Source organism: Halichoeres trimaculatus, unplaced genomic scaffold (assembly GCF_033239565.1).
Source record: "Halichoeres trimaculatus isolate MK-OKI-2021-1 unplaced genomic scaffold, fHalTri1.1 fHalTri1_scaffold_10, whole genome shotgun sequence".
Taxonomy (NCBI): Eukaryota; Metazoa; Chordata; class Actinopteri; order Labriformes; family Labridae; genus Halichoeres; species Halichoeres trimaculatus.
The window spans coordinates 28112884-28133583 of NW_027437187.1; the positions used below are offsets into that span (position 1 = coordinate 28112884).

The window sequence follows — 20700 nt, forward strand, 5'->3', positions numbered from 1 at the left end:
ATTTTACTATTTACTTTAGAGTCATTGGTCCAAATCAGCATGAAAAGGTATGAACAAGTTGAGAAAAGCTGTACGCATTGGAAATGGACTCTTTTTACTGTTTATCTTGAGGTCATGCTGCAAACAATGTAAGAAGCGAATTCTTATCACTTACTGTAAACCAGCACTGTGGGCGACAACGTCATCAGCATATATCAGATGATTACCTGATTACCAGCATCTATCAGTTTACCTCCATACATCAAGTCTTACATGCTTTCAACAGTTTGGGGAGAGGTGAAAGAATTCTACTTCCCTGCTAATCGCTCAGAAAACAACTTTGAGAGCTCTAAGATGTTGTTTTTTTAAATATTGTGTTGCCAAATAAATTTACTACTCTCTTGATGTAATCTTAAATAATGTAAGATTTGAGATATATTGGTGTATTGGGTTGATTTTAGATGCAGACATTTTGATTTCAAAGATAGGGCCTCAAGAATTTGAAACTATAACTTCTTATAACTTTTATGTTGAAATGTTATATATTTCCCACCATGAAGAATATGTAAACAAAAATGTGGCTCAAATTCAATGTTTTAGTTTTTTAAGAGAATAAAATAGAGAAAAAGGAAAATATGAACACATTCCATACATTTTCCTTCTACCACTGTGGTTTATGCTGTGCATGGGCGTGCGGTGGCTGTAATGTATGCAGCCCTTCATCATGGATGCATTTGGGGGAAGGGATGCCCAAGCTGTACGGCGTCTGACGTCACGACGCTGGAGAGAGAGGAGGCGATGAGAGGAGGAAGGTGCAATAAACACACAGGGCGTCTGCGCCTATCTAAGTAGGACAATAAAGTGAAAACGGCATCAATGCTCTAACAATGGATTTGGCAGATATGCTTCTTCTCAAAGTTTTTCTCTTCGTCTACTTACTAAACAGCACCCAAGGTGAGTGAGGCCTTTGCTGTGAAAACCTTTCAAGTTAGGTTAAATTCAGAAAGCAGCAGAAAAGCTGATAGCCGTGCAGCTAACAGAAGGGATCAGCAGCGGGGCCTGCTTGTTATGAAGAGGACTGCACCCTTTTTGCCGTATTAGTTAAAGCTTTCAAATCATACAAAGCGTAACGGCAGGCACCTATTTGTGGTGTTCATGTAAAAAATCCAATATTGCCGAGTTACTTCTGTGTGTTGTCACCATTTTTATTGCCAGTGTTAGCTCGGTTTTGTTGTTATCGTGCGAATAGCGCCGACAGCCATTGTTATGAGAAGACGGGGATGCCGAACGGACCGTTAGCTTTGTGCTAGCTAATGATCTAGCAGCTAACGTAACGGTTTCCTTAAAAAATACAAAGTTAGACATTTCTTCTCTGTTAACGACACACCTGAAGCGTCTGCTTTAAAAATGTCACAAGTTTTCAGGTTTTGGTAGAGTATTTTTGTTTATGTGATAGCCATAGGTTTGCTGTATTTGAGGCTGCTGTCGCTGTTCCTTATTTAAGGTGTTGTAAGCAGCACTGATTCTATGCAATTTAGAAAAAAATGAAACCAATTTCTTGGATATTTTGAGTTTTTATGAAATGCCCCCTTCAGAAAATTATGTTTTTGACTTGTGCTATGCTGCTAAGGCACAGTATGCCAGCTATTTACCGCGACTAGGCATTTAAATGCATACAAAAACCTCAAACCAGAATAACATTAGCCACATGGAATTTAGATGTACGTCCTCAAACCACTCATTAAATATCAGGATAATATATTGGCTTTATATATGTGCGTAGATGCATTGGTATCCCAAAGCTTGATCGTATTCCGAACTGTCAACAGGAGAAAGCATAACTTTCTACACACTATAAGCCATTTGGTTCAGGAAAGTAAACAATGTTTAGTGGTGGTCCTTTTCTATTTAATTTTGTCATTCGTGTGTGGATTTTTGAATATTTCTGATGTTATGAACAGTCACAGAAAGTATAACTTATTTTGTTCATGCAGTGTTTACTGTGTAGTTGCTGTAGGCCTTGAGAAATTAAATCTTTTCAGGACATTCAGCCTTTTTTTCTCATAGTCACCTCACTGAAATATTTAATGTTAGCATCTAAATATTTCATGATTCACATGAACAAGAAGCTTGGTCTACTTAACCAGCTATGTTACTTAGGCTCAATCTTGTAATTTCTGGCTCACTAGTTCGAGGTAATTACCGGTTGGACAGTACTAATTACTGTAAGTACTGGAAATACTCTCTTTGGGTGTGCATGTGATGTGGGCAAAAAAATAATCCCAATGTAGACCCAGTTTGCTGTATAGACATCAAAACATGCTCAGTTTCAAAAGAGCTTTAATTGCCACAACAGAGTCACTGTATTTACAGGCCTGTTAGAGTGAGAACTAGTTGGTTTAATGGGTGGAGGTGCTTGAGAATCTTTTTTTTCCTCCGAGCCCACCACCCACTCTTCTGGTGGCGAAATAATAATGCTGTGACGCTGGGGGCTGTTGTTGAGCACAGCACCAGAACTGGCATCCATTTGACTTAAATGGATTTAGCTGAATTTTAAAACACATACTCTACTGGTTTGCTGTCAGATCCCATTAATCCTGGCTGTCAAATGTCTGCTCTGATCATCCATTTTTGTATGCCAGAATTACCTTAAAAATGTATTATGCCAAAGTTATTTACTGTGAAAGACTCCACTGTCACCTCAAAGAGTTAGAAGAGAATATCTTGGGCTCAGTTTGACTGCGGCCTGCTGAGAACAGTGGATTAGACAAGCAAGGGTCCAAAGGTTGTTGCAAGTTTATTTACTCGTGTTTCACAAAAGATTTATTTATATGTTGTCCTTCATTTGCCCATTTTTTATGATACCTACAATCTGAATAATGAACTCAGTCCTGCCTTTAACACACATTGCTTTTTAGCAGTGTCTTACATGCACATACTTAGATATTTCTGGGTTGTCGTTTTGAAAATTTTGTACCACTGATGAAGTCCCCTTTTTGTAAAGCTGCTAACAGAAGTTATTGTGTTTTTTTTCCCTCACAGGACATTATAGAAACCCTCTGAACAAATACATCCGTCACTATGAAGGCCTATCCTATGACACAGAGCTTGTGCACAGCAAGCATCAGAGGGCCAAGAGGGCGCTTTCTCATGAGGACAGATTCCTTCATTTAGAGTTTCACTCCCATGGAAGGTTTGTCTGACTTTTCTCAAATGACATAAAGAGAAACTTTATTTTTATTTGTCTGCCTAAATATTTTCAAAGCATATGCCTACATTGTTTATGTCTGAAAAATTGTGTTTGCCTGTCGTGGAGATTTGCAGTGTGATTGAAGTTATCTGCATGTAATCCTTTTTTATGAAATCATGGTCCCAGTCAGGGGTATCCTACTGGCCCTGTGCAGATAGAAGAATTCAAATCCTGTCCTTGGTCTTCTCTGTGAAGCTTTGCAGCTTCTTTTAGAGCAAAATGAGCACCCAAACAGTTGATTCACAGAAATTAACTGTCAGAAATATTAGCTATTCCCTACTTCCAGGCTCTTTTGGAAATATATGCGCATGGGAATGTTTGATGGATAAAAAGTGCTTTTTAAAATTCATGCTTTGGGCTTTAGATAGTTGTTACTGGCAATTTTCAACCAGATTTTGAAGTTGTTGTGATACCTTGGAGTCTGCCTAATCTACTGCACCAAATGTCTTTTTTTGGTTTTATACCAGTCAGTGCACAGATTCAGTGTCATAACCGCTCAGTCTCAGGTTGTAAGTCATTCTAGTCAATGAAAAGCAATTGAAGCTGGGTGTTTGCTGAGAGGGAAATGCTCATCAAATGTATTAAATGTCAGCCAAAAGTGGGTTATAAGTATCATTTTAGAAAGTCTCTGTTCTTTTTTCTACATTTTTTAAGACAAAACATTTGTTTTTGGACCAGTATAGGGTTTGTTGATAGAGGACATGGTGAGCTGCAGCTGGAGCTGTAAGTGGTGATATCTGTTCGGCAATTTCTTATGAGAAGTGGATGTGATTATTTTAGCACCATTATTTATTTTCTGTAAAGACTATTAAATCATAACTTGAAAGATTTTTAAGCTAGTCTTTCTCGAAAGAATATTCCCTGACATGTGGAACATCAGATTTTAGATCAGTTGTTGGAGTCTGATTTTGGCTGGGTACAAAGCACGCAGCCAAGCATCAATTCTATATGTAAGGATGGGCCGATCACGGATCCCCCAAATTAAGGAAATTGGCACTGATCGATCGTGTCTATTTAAAAGCCAAACTGAGCTGTTTCAGGATTACAGGAAGTTGAAGCTTGTTGCGATTTGACTTGGATTTACTCTTAAAGAACTAAACTAATTCCTCCTGATGAAATCTGGTTTCTTTTTTTTCTGTTGTCAAAAAAAAAAAAAAAACCTGAGAAACCAAAGTAAAAGCTGAAGTTTAAAAATTTAGGAAAATAAGTCACTTGGTTATTTAGATCACCAATTAGTATTTTTTTTCTTAGAGGTTATTAAAGAATAGATTATAATTTTAATGTCAGTGATCATTTTTTGTTCAGCCCTTGTTTCAGCCAAATTGTGGATCCATTAATTATCTGAAAACCTGCACGTGTTTGAGTGTGTGCCACCCTGAAATGGATCCGGTGTTCCTGTACACCTGAGACCTGGGTGGGAACCCCCTCCAGAGACTGAAGATGGATGTGTCAGTACACGCTGTTGTTCTGATGATCCCTCTGTCCAGCGTTACAAAAAGGTGTTGTTGTTTGATAGAACGTCTCTACACTCTCCATGACAAAGTCAAGACCATCTGGCTGGGAACTTGGCAGAGGCTGTTTACGGTCCTGCCTGTAGCAGGGCCTGCTGTTCCTAAACTCTGATGTTGCTTTATAGGGAAGCAAGCGATAAGAGCTGAGCAAACAAACACAAGGAAGGAAGATGTCTGTTCTCTTGAAAAGCCAGAATGTGTCAGCTGTTTTTCTTTTGGAATTCATGACAAAGCTGGAGACACAATGCAACTTCTTACATTTCATTTGCTGAACTGCCTCCTCCTGCTTGCTGGTTTTGTGTATGAGCATGTTCTCAGATAGAATTTCAATGTACCAATCCCCATTTTACCCCCAGATTGAGTCGACACAGAAACCAACTGTGGCTCAATAACTTCTGTGCACGTTCACAGCCAGTTTGTCATATCAGGCTTGACCGTATTCATCTAATTAAAATGTACAAAGATCTCTCTTTTCTTCCAGTTAATTAAACTGCTGTGAGACACCAATAGTGAAGTAGCTTCCCTACATTGCACGCATACAATAAGAGCACGGTGTAGGTGTTACATGAAACCCAAGGTTTAACTGTAGCATCTTTGTTTCCCTGCCATATGTTTGCTCAACACAAAACAGCATTGTTCCAAGATGTCCTGATTTTTCGGTTCCCTCTCTTGCTCGATAAAGACTGCAGTTCCACTTGTGCAGCAGAAACCGTTTAGATGTTTTCTGTCAGCCAAGCCATGTCTTCTTTTTCCCTTTCATTTGCATGTTCCTTTTTCTCGAATGCCGGGTGTACACTGCTTACCATCCAAAGTAAAGTGAATTCAAATCCACGCCAGAATCCACGGGCACAAAGTCTGTGACATGAATAAAATCTGGAGACAGTTTGGGGACATGAAGGGAAACACACATCTTAATATAGACAAAACTGTGTTCTAAATTGTGACAAGAGCCCAAACAACATGAGTTGTTTTTAGACTGATACAAATATTGATTTAATACCTTTAATGTACTCCAAGTGTCGGTATGATGAAGACAGAACTTGCAGTATTTTGAGCTTAGAAAGCAAGTGCTCTGATACTCAAGCTATTTCAGGAAACTATTGATTTATTTGCTATACACTCTGAAAAAAGACAGAGAAATGTATTTTGTGTCTGTTTCTTTGTGGTAAACAAAGCCCTGTAACAAGTATGAGTGAGTGAAAGCAACATGAGCCCAGTAACATCAGTTCTTAGACTTTAATTTTGATCTGTTGACTTATTCTGATTTTTCTTTCAGGCATTTTAATTTACGAATGAAGAGGGATACCAAGCTGTTTTCCCCAGATCTAAAAGTAGAGGTTTCAGGACAAGAGGTCCCATATGACACCTCTCATATCTACACTGGAGAAATCTATGGTAAGATGTGCTTTCTTATTTCCTAGTAAACACAGATTGTGTGATCTAAAGGGTTTTTCAAATCCTAACTATCTGATCATGTCGGGATCCCCCTCAGGTGAGAAAGGCACCCTCACTCATGGTACCATTGTGGATGGTAAATTTGAGGGCTTCATTCAAAGCTACCACGGCACCTACTACGTGGAGCCCACTGAGAGGTACCTCGGGGATAAAGATGTGCCCTTTCATTCAGTCATCTATCACGAAGATGACATACGTAAGTCCCCGGAAACTCCTGCTTACACAAACACTTTGACAGGCAATTTTCTTGTAATCACAGTGTGTGCGTAATTTTATGCACGCCTATGTAAATGTGTGACTGAGAACGTGCAAGGACAAGGCAGCCGAGCTGTTGAAGGCAGGTTGGTGTGATCGCCCTCCAGGGAGCACAGATACCCGCGGTGCTCATTAGCTGAGTTACATGATCTTTCTCCCAGGCTACTGGCTCATTTTAACAGACTTTCCACGGTCGGTAGTGATAGTGAGCTCTGACTTTTCTACACTACACTGGCATCCCCCAATTTGAATCCGTCTGTGTACATAAAGTACATGGCTAAGGGGCAAATTAAACACAAATGTGAGAGGAATTCCAAATGAGGACAGGAAAGTAACAGCTCACATTGTTAAGCTAGGCTCAAGTGATGTGTAAGTACATCCTTCAGCTGATCATGAATAGTGCCCGAAATAGAGTGACTCAGGGGGTTAAGCAGCTATCATTGTATTCCATAATCCTGACAGTGTTGTGTCTGCCTTTCTCACTCAGACTACCCGCACAAGTATGGCCCAGAGGGAGGCTGTGCTGATAGCTCAGTGTTTGAAAAGATGAAGAAGTACCAAGCCTCTGCAATCGAGGAGCCACCCAAGGTGAACTCATCCACACACACCACGGGGAAACCCGACAGAGAGAGGGTTTGATTTCAAATCAGGGTCAAGGATCCACATTGATACCCTTGTACAGCCTGAGTGTGCATTTCAAACTAATGGGTCTTCTGCATCAATTCTGCACGGTCTAGCAAGGAAATATTTTCCTTTTCTTGTCTTTTAACACCTTTAAATAACTTGAAATCTCTAAAAATAAAGTGCTGGATAAATCCACAGAGGTGTTTGAAAGCAGGTGATTTCAAGATGTTTGTAACAGATGGAACAGTTTGCATTTGAGCTGTTTTTTTATTGTATGAATCTGCTGGTTGGTGATTTATTAGATTAAATTTAAAGTGTGCTTTCTTGACATTATAGACAGGTTGGTGTCCTAAAAGAGGGAAAAATCCACGCTAATTTGACATTTTTTTCAAATTATTTATCATTTAGGATTCGTTTTGGATAAGCCCTTGTTTTCCCTTTGAGTATTTTGTAGATGTTGTGGGAAACAATTTTTTAAGAGGTATGAAAAAAAAGACAACAACCGATGGGAGCAATTAGGCTTCACCCTGCATTTAATGAGGTTATCATCCTTGTTGCAACAGTCACTTGTTTGAGTTGTGACTCTTCCATGCCAGCAGTTTTTCCTGCTTTTGACTCCTGACATTTCTTCTCTTTCTGTCTGAAGTAGAAAGGTAAAAATGCCCAAAAAACATGTTTTCAAATTGAAATCTGAAGCAGGAGTTACTGCATTCACAACCAAGTTTAAAGCTTTTATAAGAACAGTACAAAGTGGCTTATTCCAAGTGGGATAGATGAAAAAAAATTCACATTACATTTTACCCTTTTAGTTCAATTAATCAGTTTATAAAATGTTTTTACTGCTATGTATCTTAAAATACACTTTATTTCAGTTGAACATTTTGTCTCACTTCCTCTCACTTCCACCATGTTCATGTAGAGTCCGCATTCAGCACATGTTCTCCAGCTGCACGTCATGGAACATACTGCATCTGAAAACGGCTACCTAAAAATACCAGAACATGATTTATTCAGCCACTGTTTGGTAGAAAACGCTACGTATATGATTTATTTAACCGCCCGTTTTCCCTGTTCCATCCCGGTCCATCTCACAGCAGGAACTCCACACCGAGACAGCCTTTAACGAACCGGTGCTGCTGAGGAAGAAGAGGATGGCCCAGGCGGAGAAAAACACCTGCCAACTTTTTATCCAGACGGATCACCTCTTCTACAAGTACTACAAGACCAGGGAGGCTGTCATCGCTCAGGTAACACAAAGTCAGATACTCACGCTGCACATGCTGCTGTGGTGCTTTAAGGATTAGATTTACACAGGCAGTGAGGAAGGATTTGTGTCTGATGGTGGAGAGGTGTATTTTTAACTGAGAGTAACATCCAAGAGTGTGAACACTAACTAGTCGTGGAGTAATTACTCCTTGCATTCAGTGTGAGCGGTGAGTCATGATACCTACAGAGGGGGAAAACCTGAACACCACACTGTGAGGGCTGTGCCTGTTTCACACTCTGAAATGTAAAACTCTGAGGCTGAAAGTACAGAACAATTGGCACAACACAGCAGATCTTATGAAGCTATAATTTCAACGCGCTACACACAGAATTCTTGTCATTCATTTCTCCCTCTTCATCATACAGAGAGTCCTACGAGGAGAGCTGTTTAGCTGTGAGCTCATCTAAAGGATGACTAAAACATTTCCAGCACTGCTTAGCTCATTTTCTCTGCACTTTTTCTAATTGGATAATTGCATTTCTGTTTTATTCTTTGATTGTAATGCATAATGTTTTATAGTGCTGTGTTAATGGAGCACTACAGTACATTGAGGGATCCTTTGAAGTCAGTTGTGTGGGGTGTAATAATTCTCTCCAAACATTCAGCAGCACTACAAACTGAGTGCACATAATGAGTTAATGAGGGGCTGGTTAGAATCATTGTGTGTTTCATCAATCAGTGATGTTCAGCTAAGAGCTTAATGATAAAATTGATGCTGCACTCTCAGATGTGAAGTATCTCACTTATTGGTGCGTCTTATATTTTTTTAGTCTAATGATACGAAGCAAAAATACTATTTAGAGCAAGTGAATCCATGTAATTCTGGATGCCTCTCTATATGTGTACTGTGTTTGAGGATTGAAGTTGCACACAGAGTCAGCAGGCTGTTATTATTCTATGATACTTGAGGTTGAAGGTTGTTTGTTTTGTGTCCTCTTCAGATCTCCAGCCATGTCAAAGCCATTGATGCCATCTATCAGGGCACAGACTTCATGGGCATCCGCAACATCAGCTTCATGGTGAAAAGGATCAGGGTGAGTGCTGTGTGTGTTTTTTAATGTCTTCTGTTTGGATTGAAGCACTTTAAACTCACCGTCATCCTCTTGTGTAGATTAACACAACCAATGATGAGAGAGACCGGTCCAACCCTTTCCGCTTTGCTAACATCGGGGTGGAGAAGTTTCTCGAGCTGAACTCGGAGCAGAACCACGACGACTACTGCTTAGCTTATGTTTTCACGGACAGAGACTTTGATGATGGGGTGTTGGGTCTTGCCTGGGTCGGAGCCCCTTCAGGTACTAAAACACAGTCATTGGATCATCTTTGTTCAAAAAGAGCATTCACTATCCCTCTGTATGATGACTTTTCAAAAGGTTGTTTCAACAACATGTCATACTTTTATAGCATCAACTCGGACAGTATGTAAAATTAATGATCCTAAAATATTTTGGTCACATTTTGTTACTAGTTTAGAAAACAAGAAGTAATTCAAAGGTGATTTCTGTCGATCTGATTTGTTATATTTAGTTTTTAATTGAAGAAATACATCACTGAGATCTTTTAGTACACCGTGGGAGGATTTGTGGGTCATACCAGGCATCCTCTTAGCTATTTGGCCTAATAATGTTTTGAAGTAAGGTACTGTGTTCTGTGGACAGTATAAAAAAGTCATGACACAAAGGAAATCTCCCTTCTTTAATAAGTAATATCCTTCATATTATGTTGCTGTGATTTGAAAGAAGGAATGCTCCAACTCTTCTGTTTTCATTTCCAGGGAGCTCCGGAGGCATATGTGAAAAAAGCAAGCTGTACTCAGACGGAAAGAAGAAATCTCTCAACACTGGTATAATCACCGTACAGAACTACGCCTCCCACGTACCTCCTAAAGTCTCCCATATAACTTTTGCACATGAAGTAGGACACAACTTCGGCTCCCCGGTGAGTTCCTTAGATGTGCCACATTTCATGCACGGTGAGGAGGAATGTTATCAGACTCTTAAACTATGTCCTTTTCCTTTTTTTAAAAACTGTGATTTTTCTTTTTCTGTCTCCCTCTCAGCATGACTCTGGATCTGAGTGCACCCCCGGGGAAGCCAAAAGCCAAGACAAAAAGGAGAAGGGCAATTATATCATGTATGCGAGAGCTACATCTGGAGACAAGCTCAACAACAATAAGTTCTCCATCTGCAGCGTGCGCAACATCAGCCAGGTGCTGGAGAAGAAGAGGAGCAACTGCTTTGTTGGTACGTTGGTTTTGCTTCTCTGGGACACAGTCTTAATTGTCAAACTGGAGAATTTTTATTTCCAACTCCAATGTTATTCTGATTTGTGTTAAAGATTTCAACTCTATTTTTGGAAAACAGTTATGCTCCAAAAATGTGCTTGTTTCTTACTGAAGTCCAGGGATATTTTTAATGAAAATATTTGGCATTCAGGACAACTCTGTTTGTTATTTCTTTTTTGTGTGTCACACTTAATTTAACTATTAAAAAGGAACATAACAAAAAAGTTAAATCCTGTCTTCCCCTGAATTGGAGCAATGTGCAAAATGTTGATTAAAACAAACTTACAAATCTTTTAAATGCTGCAATGGTAAAAAAATAGTTAAGACAGCATATCAGACGTTGAATTTAAAAATGTTCTTTTTGAAAAAAGTGTTTGCCCTTTCTAAATGGAATGCCAGCCACATATTCCAAAACCGCTTGGACAGGCACAACAGACTTTACTTAATAACTAATATGCCCACAAAAAAGGCATTCAAGAGAGGCCGAGGCTCTCAGATGTAAAGAATGGAGAAGGTTCATCACTCTTTGAAACTCATGGCTCCAGCGCATGTCACCCCACTGTTAATCTCTCTTCACTGGCTTCCAGTAGCAGCTTGAATCAAATTCAAAGCTTTTCTTCTGGCTACAAAACATTGACAAGAGCAGCTCCTGCCTACCTGGGGTCCCTCATCCAGGTCTACACACCTTCTCGCCCACGCTCTGCTTGTGAAAGACGCCTGGTGCTCCCGGCCCAGCGCGGCTCTAAATCTCTAGCCAGACTCTCCTCCTGAGTCCATACGATCCGCAGACTCCCTTTCTACTTTGAAGGGATGTCTGAAAACTCATCTGTTCAGGGAACACTCAAGCCCTAAAAGTGATACTCCAGGATAGAAAAAGTTGGGTCCTATCACAAGGTTTAGGGCAGAAATTACCCCTACAGCAGTGTTTTTGTGCAGCAGAAGCCCAGGGCGCTCGCACCAAACACCCCCTCCCTGCTCCTCTGCCAGTTTCCTATGCATTCAGACAGGGCCAATTTTTGCTTGACCAAAAACACAAATAAACGGACTCCCACTGAAAAAGTCTGATATCGGTCTGCATTCACGCTTTATTTAGAGAATTTTCAGCGCGTTACTTTCACACAAAAACACAGCTAAATAAGGCTCTAGTTCTCATTGTGTCTCTTTGTCAGACTACCTGCGTTTGTTTATACCTGGCACGCCGCGCGCGTGGGCTGATACCCTAAGCGGCGAGCGCCTCGTAGCCAGCTGTGGCTCTGCAGCGGAGGTAGCGCCGTTTTACGACACGATGAGAACTAGAGCCTTATTTAGCGGTGTTTTTGTGTGAAAGTAACACGCTGAAAATTCTCTAAATAAAGCATGAATGCAGACCGATATCAGACTTTTTCAGTGGGAGTCCGTTTATTTGTGTTTTTGGTCAAGTAAAATATGGCCCCATCTGAGTGTGGAGGAAACTGGCAGAGGAGCAGGGAGGGGGTCTTTGGTGCGTGCGCTCTGGGCTTCTGCTGCACAAAAACACTGCTGTAGGGGTAATTTCTACCCTAAACCTTGTGATAGGACCCAATTTGTTCCATCCCAGAGTATCACTTTAAGCTGACACTTCTCCTCTTTGTCCTCAGGGTTAGAATGATTCAGAAGGTCCCAGTCCCAGCTTTAAGTGAATTTTCTGCACTTATTACTGAATGTTGTTGAATGTTGAGGTATATTGCTGGAGCAAATGATTGTGGTTAGTTGGCTAGATTATTTCACATTATTTGCTTGCGTGGTTCGTCACTTTGGACAAAAGTGTCTGCTAAATGAAACTGTAGAACTGTAGAAAAACTGAGTGAGAAAATAGTTCTGCTATTCCACAGTTATCATCCCTAGGTTACTGAGGATTTTGGAATTTCAACATCTTCTGCCTAGCATTAAAAACAGACATGACTCTGTAGTGGAAATCACTGCATGGGCTCCAAAAAAATTCCTTCCCAACAACATGGCTGCATCCAAAAATGCAAAAACCTTTCCTTGTTTCCCTACTTGCTGCTATATTCACAAATACTAAACTGTTAAGTTGCTTAAATCCTGTCAGACAAGAATCTGACGCCTTTCAAAACCTAGATGCTGATCTCCTCGGGTCCTAAGAGCAGAGATGGTAAACATTACCTGGTCCCAATTTTTTTTCATATGTTTTGCAAGCATCACATTTAAATTAGCACATATTCTACATAATAAAGTGAAAGTTTTCAGTTTCAGCATCTTAAATGCTGCCATTGCACTTTTCTACATAAAACATAGGGTTTTCATCATCATTTTGAGCAGCGTCTAAAACCTCTCTGTAATGGACGTTGCTTTTCTTCCAGCTCCTTCACTGTTTGATAGTTATGTCACCGAACACCTTGTGTGTTTCTCTCCACCTGTTCCATCCTTTTTGTAACTGTAAGGCACCGGTGTCGTCATCTTAGCCTTCCTTCATCTTGGCTTTCAAGTTATATTTGGAACTCTCACACTGTCATTGTTCTCCTCTTCACAACAGTTTTTGTTTGCTTTGACTCTTTGTTCTAATGTCTAAAAGTGTCTGAAAAATCAGATTCTTACCAGAAAACTGTCTCATAACAAAACCCAAGTATGAAATAACATTTTGTAATGGTTTCTGAGCCAAACTTGATGTTTATTATTTCTTTCTCAAACAGAGTCTGGCCAGCCCATCTGTGGTAACGGCCTCGTGGAGCCAGGAGAGGAGTGTGACTGTGGCTACAGCGATCAGTGCAGAGACCAGTGCTGCTATGATGCAAATCAAGGCGACAACAAGTGCAAGTTGAAGCCTAACAAAGTCTGCAGGTAGGTGGACATGCCACTGTTTGTTCTCTGATCATTTACATATTCATTAGGAATAACTACAAGGATTATTTGTGATAATTATTCTGTCTCCCATCAGTCCCAGCCAGGGTCCTTGTTGTACTGCCGAGTGCTCGTACAAGGGCCGCAACGAGAAGTGCAGGGAGGATTCAGAGTGCGCTCACCAGGGCATGTGTAACGGAGTGAGTGCACAGTGCCCCGCATCTGAGCCCAAGGCCAACTTCACCGCCTGCCACGGAGAGACTCAAGTCTGCCTCAACGGGGTAAGTGTGTGAAGACTTCACACCTGGAAGAACCGGTTGTTATAGCAACTTTATATTCATAGCAGTCAGTGTCTGATCTGGCCTGTTCTCTTGCTCCTCCCCCGCAGGGCTGCTCCGGCTCCATCTGTGAGAAGTATGGACTTGAGGCGTGTACGTGTGCCAGCCAAGATGGCAAGGACGAGACTGAGCTGTGCCACGTTTGCTGCATGGAGAAGAGTGAGTCACTCACCTTTTTCTTTTCTACCTTGATGAATCATTCTTCAGTTTCTGTCTTTTGTCATTCACATTGTGCTCCCTGTCTGCGGTTATCATCTGCAGTGAATCCCAACACGTGCAGCAGCACGGGATCAGAGCGGCTGGCTCGTTTCTTCAATAAGAAGGTGACCACGCTCCCAGCTGGCTCGCCTTGTAACGACTTTAAGGGTTACTGTGACGTGTTCATGAAGTGCCGTCTGGTGGACGCTGATGGGCCGCTGGCCCGGCTGAAGAAGGCCATCTTTAACCCTGAGCTCTACGAGAACATAGCGGAGTGGATCGTGGTACGTATTCTCGTATTCTTACTCTAACCTTCACCCCTTTTTTGTTTCAAAGTGTCTGATGATCAGTTTGGCTAAGATTTGTCATTGATGGTGTTTGATTCGCTTCTTCTTCTCCAGGCTCATTGGTGGGCAGTGTTGCTGATGGGTATTGCTCTCATCATGCTCATGGCTGGCTTTATCAAGATCTGTAGCGTGCACACTCCGAGCAGTAACCCCAAACTTCCTCCTCCTAAACCACTTCCAGGTGAGTCAGAAGATTAGCAAATATAAAATAATCATACTCAAAATAAATGTAAAATGGTAAAAACTTAACAATAGCTTTCATTTTGAAAAGAAAAAATCAACTCGTCCTTGGATTTGATCAGTCACATGCTAAGTTTGTTTGGTGCCATGGATAATGTTTGAACTTTGGTCCCTTCAGACCCTCCTGCACAGTTTGGACTGAGTGTAATCTATGATTCAGTGGAAGATGTATCATCAGCATGAACAATATGATGTGTTAGTAGCTTTCATTGGTTTTTGCAGCACTTTCTTCTGCTACAGATAAGAGGACAAAAGAGAGGAGAGGACCACTGACTTAAAAATAATCAAGAAGAATAACTGCATTTTGCAACACCAAGAGCGCTGAATGTTACCAACCAACCAAAAATACCGGTGGCTGCAATAAAACGCCTGAGCAGTTCCCATAAAAACAGATTACCCTGACTGCTTGTCGACATTTATGGTTGAAGAAATGAAATGGACAGCTTTGATATTCACTACATCGCACCATGTTGGTCCTCTGCTCCTCTGAGCTGCCATTCAGAGACAAAGCATCACTCCACTCAGCAAAAAGCAGATACAGGAGAGTGGGGACAATAGTTGTGCACACCAGAAGTCCCAAAATGCAAGCAGAGCAGGAAAAGGGTACAGAGACACAGTGATGAGTAACACGACTGTTGCAGACTGTATTAGATTTAATCCCACTCGAACAGACAGAAATGAGTTGATCTCTGATTTGAGTTAAGTGGTCTACCGTTCCCAAAGTACATTTATTTATGCAAAAGAAATCTTGAAATAGCCTTTAGTTATCTCTCTTTTTTGAATAATGTAAGTGGACAGCGGTTTTATCGGAAAGCCTTCTAATTCATTTTGCCTTTAAATCCATAATCTGAATGATGGTTTAGGCAAGGTAGGTTTTATTAATGAGTACATTTTGGCAACAAGGCCGTTTGAAGTGCTTCAGGCAAAACAAAAAGAAAACATTTAAGATCGGATAAATGTTTGAGTCCTCTACAGTTATGGTTATTTTCCTTTTGGTTGATCTGTGAACTGATCAGAACTGTGACTCCCTATACTAAACCACTGTAATGGTGGTCTTTTGCACCCCCAGTTGTCTGAGATGGATCTTTTTAAGATGTTAACTTTTCTCATCAAATATCAACAAACAGCAGAACTAAAAGCGTGTTTATCTCACCTAAATCCAAATATTGAAAATGCAGGAGCTGCTGTTTTGACTTCACAGGTCACAAATATGATCAGTTGAATTCCCACTTCTCAACTAACAAGCTCTCTTTAGCCTGGATTACACTCCTTATGATCGTAAAATTTACAGGCATCAATATTTGGGATTAAAATCTTTAGATTTTACCTTCAGATTCCTTTCTGAAAGAAGTTTACTGCTGTTTTTGTTAAGTGTAGAGAGAACGATGCATGTAGCCTGTTGCACTTGCTCCTGCTCACTTAATATTTCTAGGTAAAGAAAGTGTTTCTGATTCTCAATATCAATATTCAATTCATTTACTACCTCCGTCAAGGAGGTTACGTTGTGGGAAGAGTTTGTCTGTTTGTTTGTCTGTGAACAACATAACTCAAAAAGTAACAAACAGATCTTGATGAAATTTTCAGGAAATGTTCAAAATTGGATAAGGAAGAAGTGATTAAATTTTGGAGGTGATCCGGATCACCGTCTGGATCCAGGACTTTTTTAAAGGATTCTTTATTATTGTGAGATAGGGCCGTTTTCACCATATGTGTATATAACTCCATGATAAATGGTGGAATTGCTTCGCAAAACAATACAAGACAAGGTCACCATAATTTCTGACAAATGTAAAAGTGCAATTCAGATCCTGGTAATATTCTGGATACTAAGATCCAGAATATGAAATATGTACTGGATCATTGTAATTTTTAACACTGTCTGGTAACAAATTATCATGCAAACCTGCCACTAACACCAAATTGCAGCAGACAGTCTGCTGAAAGGGAGTATAACATTAAAGTCGGACTAAAGTGTTGCGTTACAATCTCAATATGCTTGGTGGAGGGCTGCGCTCTCTGAGTGCTTTTTCATTGTGATTATCTTTCTATGATTCCTACTTTTGCTGGATCTTTACATATGGTTTTGTAATTAAAGAAGTTCTTAAATGTGGTTTGAAAACTTAAGTTGTAAAAGACTGAAGGTCTCAAGAGTTGAGCTACATATTTGATATTTGTCCAGCCAGTCAGACCCATAAATACGACATGAAATTGGGCTTTTCTAGACTAAACAAGACACGTTTCAGAGAAACCTTTATATTTCTTTGTGTATCAGCTGAGCAGGCAGCTTTAAAAGGTTTAAAGGATTACCATGACTCAGTTTAAGGCTGCTGTGATCTAGATTAACATCCAAACAACTTGATTATAATGTTAAATAAAAACGTTTGGGAGTGTTTCTCATCCCTTCATGAGTTTTCTGTCTCTGTAGAGGCTCCAGCTCCACGGTCACAGCTCGCTTCACTGTTTTCCACACTCTCTAGACTCTCAAAGGGATGATGCAAGTTAATGTCATGTGTCCACCTAAAACTGTTCCCTTTTCTCTTTCTACTTCATAGTGCAACACTTTCATTCTCTCCTTCGTTCAGATTCATATTTTACAAGCAGCCACAGCCTGCTGCACGCTGTCACATCATGAGAGATGACTCTAATAAAGCTGTTTGCAGAGTGTCACCTGGCGTTATTTAGCGTGGGGTAAACTCACAATCTGTTTCCTAATAAGCTTAATTAACTGCTCTCTCCCTGACAGGCACTTTGAAGAGGCGGCGAGCGCAGCAGCACGCTAACTCCCAGGTGCAGCACCAGTCTCAGCACCCGCACGGCCACCAGCACGGAGGACACGGCGGGCACGGAGGACACGGCGGTCAGCGGCAAGCCCAGAGGCAGCCTCAACGGCAGCAACAGCGGCAGGCGCAGCCCCAGAGGCACCACCGCCAGCCCCGAGAGAACTATCAGATGGGCCAGATGAGACGCTGAGACCCTGCATCCCGCCCCCCTCCCTCCAATGCCTTGGCTCCTCCTTGTGCCTACAGTGGGAAACAAAAGCGTCACTCCATCCAAAGAAAAGCCTGACATGGTTGTTAGTCATCATCATATCATCCTCCATCAAAACAGACACGTGAAAAAGAGAAAACACTATCTAGCAACTCGATTGGCTCTTTGAGGAGTGGACTCGACCATCAGCCATTCCCAAATGCAGTGTGATCAAGCATCTTTTTTCCACCTCTTCTTTATTTTTCTTTTTAAGGAGTGCCAAGGAGTTAAGGAATCATGTGTAGCTTTAGTACATTCTGTGATGTGTTTTTTTTTTCTTTTACGTTCTATTGCAACGTCTTCTTTGAGTGACGCCCGTGGCTGCTGGTGAATTGTTCTGTGCTTCTTTTATTTTTTTCTTTTCGCCATTCTGGCCAGGAATGAGAGACACTCAGTGGGGATTCGCGGCACTTTTGTGATTTACACATGTCAAACGGCAAAAGACACAGGCTCCGGTCTCTGGTGCAGACAGCCCTCTGCATGTGACTGTACATATTTAGTGTATCATAAGTGAAAACAAACTATTTCTTCTACTGTAAATGTGTAATTCTTCACTTTTTTTCTTTTGATTTTTTCAGTTAGTGCTCTCAGGACTCTAAACACATTATTGAAGGAATGATGGTTGTGATGAGTTCCTTGGACGACAGCGCTTGTCGAGGATTTGACGCCATCGGGTCCTCCTCGCCGTCGCCCAGTCAGGTGGATCTCTCACTATCGTTAGTTCGCTAGATGTCGGATTTTAAGGATCACCATATCCCACTTTTCAGGCCTTCTTTGTTCAAGGTCCCTTTTTCATCTCTTTTTTTTTAACTGTCTTTCTAACATTATGTTTCACTCATGTTGTGTAAGAAGCTAGATGAAAGAAGGAGTCATGGGAACAGAAAGGGAGAAGAGGTCACCTGGTTTGGTACTCCTTTTGATGTCTTTATCGATTTTGTTTTTGAAAATGAAGAATGAATAACCACTAACTCAAGCTGATGAAGACGATGAGTCTACCTGTTTCGGACATGAAGACGAGGGAAAGTGAAGGCTGCTGTGGCTTAGTTTAGATTTGAGAGTCTATCATGTTACAGAGTTAGTTTACATGAGTGTTGAAATAAATTTAAAAACGATTCCAGTGTGTGGATGTACAAAAAAAATTGTAAGATTAAATCATCTATTATTCTTCAGATAGCGAATCTAAGAACTTTTCAATGTGGGCATGCAGACACATTTATTAAATGTGACTATTAATTGACCAAGGTCTGTAATATTTATATGTCACTCAACACTATTTCCTTTGACAGCTGTTAATGTTAGTCTTAAAACCAGAGGGAGGGGCATCGTCAGTGCAGCAGTGTCGTCACAGTATTCACACATTCCTCGGTGTGTTCACAGTTTTCACAGAGACAAGCTGCTGATGTTTGATTTACTTTTCAAAACTCACCTACAGTTACATCCTGGTCAGATTTCATCTTCCCCTCGAGAGCCCATGAGTGCTGCCATCAGTGTGAGTTTACATCAGAGCAACAGGAAACTTTTAATCTGTGTGTGAAGGTTTTATAAAATGCAGGATTCACTTCCTGCAAACTTCTAAAGGGAGAAATGAAGAGATATTTATTTTTGTTTTATTTTTTTCACTTCAATGGGATTGCTTGACCTCAGGTGTTTTCTTCCTCCCCTTGCAGCATAAGGGGCACTTTTGGAAGTGATGCTTCGAGCACTAACTGGAAGGATTTTAAAATCTGGTCATGATGTCCCAGGATTTGTTTACCATGCAAACTTCAAGCCCACGAGTCGGATTATAGGCGTGGGCGTTAAGTTTGGCGCAAGCATTAAAAACTTGTGCATTAAGTACTCAAAGAAGGATATTCTTCCTGTGTGCTCTGACTTTATTTAATCCTGGCATTATTTTCTCTGAATGCATGCAATAGTAATCACGACCAGTATCTAACAACACTGTCCTGATGGTTGCTTAAGCCACACGTGGGCTCTGGAGGGGACGTATCAAAGTGTCTCACCATCAACAGTTTATCTCACAGGGCAGATGAATCAATGAATCAGGCAGGTTGCTAAAAACTTCTCATGTCTGTGCAAAATGGAGCTCTTTTTAAAATTTCATCGTTCCGGGCCAGATCACAAGGCTCGCGCCCGGAGAATTTACATGTAAACTTGTACAGTACTTCGAAAAATTTGCATTTCATTTGAAAATGAAAAATTACATTTTGATACATCTGTTCCATTTTTTTGTATTCTAATTCCAGAGTAAGTTGTTCAAAGATGTTCATATGTGACAAACTTTCCTTTTCTGCTAAGTTATTTCCGTTCTTCTGTGTGCTAGTTGAAATGGAGTTTGCTTACGATACTTTTCTCCACCATCGTCTATGGTAAAAACAAATTCAGGGTGATGGAGTTAATGTTACATTCTCATTTCTGTCTTCGTTCTCCTGTGGCATGGTTTGGGTAGAAGAGCAGAAGAATAATGCCTGTAAATTTACTTTCTTTTTAATTTCGTAGTCTTGGTAAATATAAAAAGTTTTTAGATAAACGTGCACTGAAAATGTCCAAATTGAGTTGAAATGTTGTAGGTGATGTAGGCCGAAAGAACACAAGATTAAAAGTAATACTACTGTCTGATTTTAATGTTCACTGTGTTTTATACAGTATCGGAAATTTTTGTTCACTTTGAACATTTTTACTAAAAAAAAGAAAAAAAAGATTTCAAATTGTATTGTGCAAAGAGATGTAATTTTTGGAGTACTTGAAATGCATTAATTAAAAGACTCGTTCAAAATAAAATAGAGCCCTGTGTACTATCTGTAAGGTGTGCTCTCTGGCCTTTTCTGTGGTGCAAAAATACACTCAAGGAAAATGGAAAGGGGCATAAAAGTGGTGGCCCTCATATTTTTTTTTAAATGTAGAAATGTAACAGTGTGTTTGTCACATGGAGCAAACAGATGTGTACTGACCTCCTGAGGAAAAAGTAATGATTGCTGTACTATTAAGGTGCTTTTTGACCAGAAGTTTCAGGAACTAGATTTTGAACTTTGTTCCTGCAGAACTTCCCCAGGAACTATGTGCTATTCCACCAAAGAAACTATTGTTTGAATTTAGATCCGGGGTAATGAC

The 20700-nt window shown here is 40.5% G+C and overlaps 1 protein-coding gene across 2 annotated transcripts; it reads left to right on the top strand.

Moving 5' to 3' along the window:
• Positions 1-749: 749 nt before the first annotated feature.
• On the top strand, positions 750-20377 carry LOC141796555 (disintegrin and metalloproteinase domain-containing protein 10-like). 2 transcript variants are annotated; one of them, XM_074677743.1, is made up of 16 exons: positions 750-933; positions 3022-3172; positions 6017-6135; positions 6233-6391; positions 6938-7038; positions 8172-8321; positions 9283-9375; positions 9453-9636; positions 10116-10279; positions 10401-10584; positions 13295-13442; positions 13540-13723; positions 13831-13939; positions 14042-14262; positions 14380-14506; positions 17309-20377. In XM_074677743.1, the coding sequence occupies exons 1-16, from the start codon at positions 867-869 to the stop codon at positions 17533-17535; spliced, it is 2388 nt and encodes a 795-aa protein (XP_074533844.1). In that variant the 5' UTR covers positions 750-866; the 3' UTR covers positions 17536-20377. The 2 variants fall into 2 exon arrangements, with proteins under 2 accessions (XP_074533844.1, XP_074533843.1); XM_074677742.1 differs by having other exon boundaries at positions 8169-8321; positions 17309-20375.
• The last annotated feature ends 323 nt before the right edge of the window (positions 20378-20700 follow it).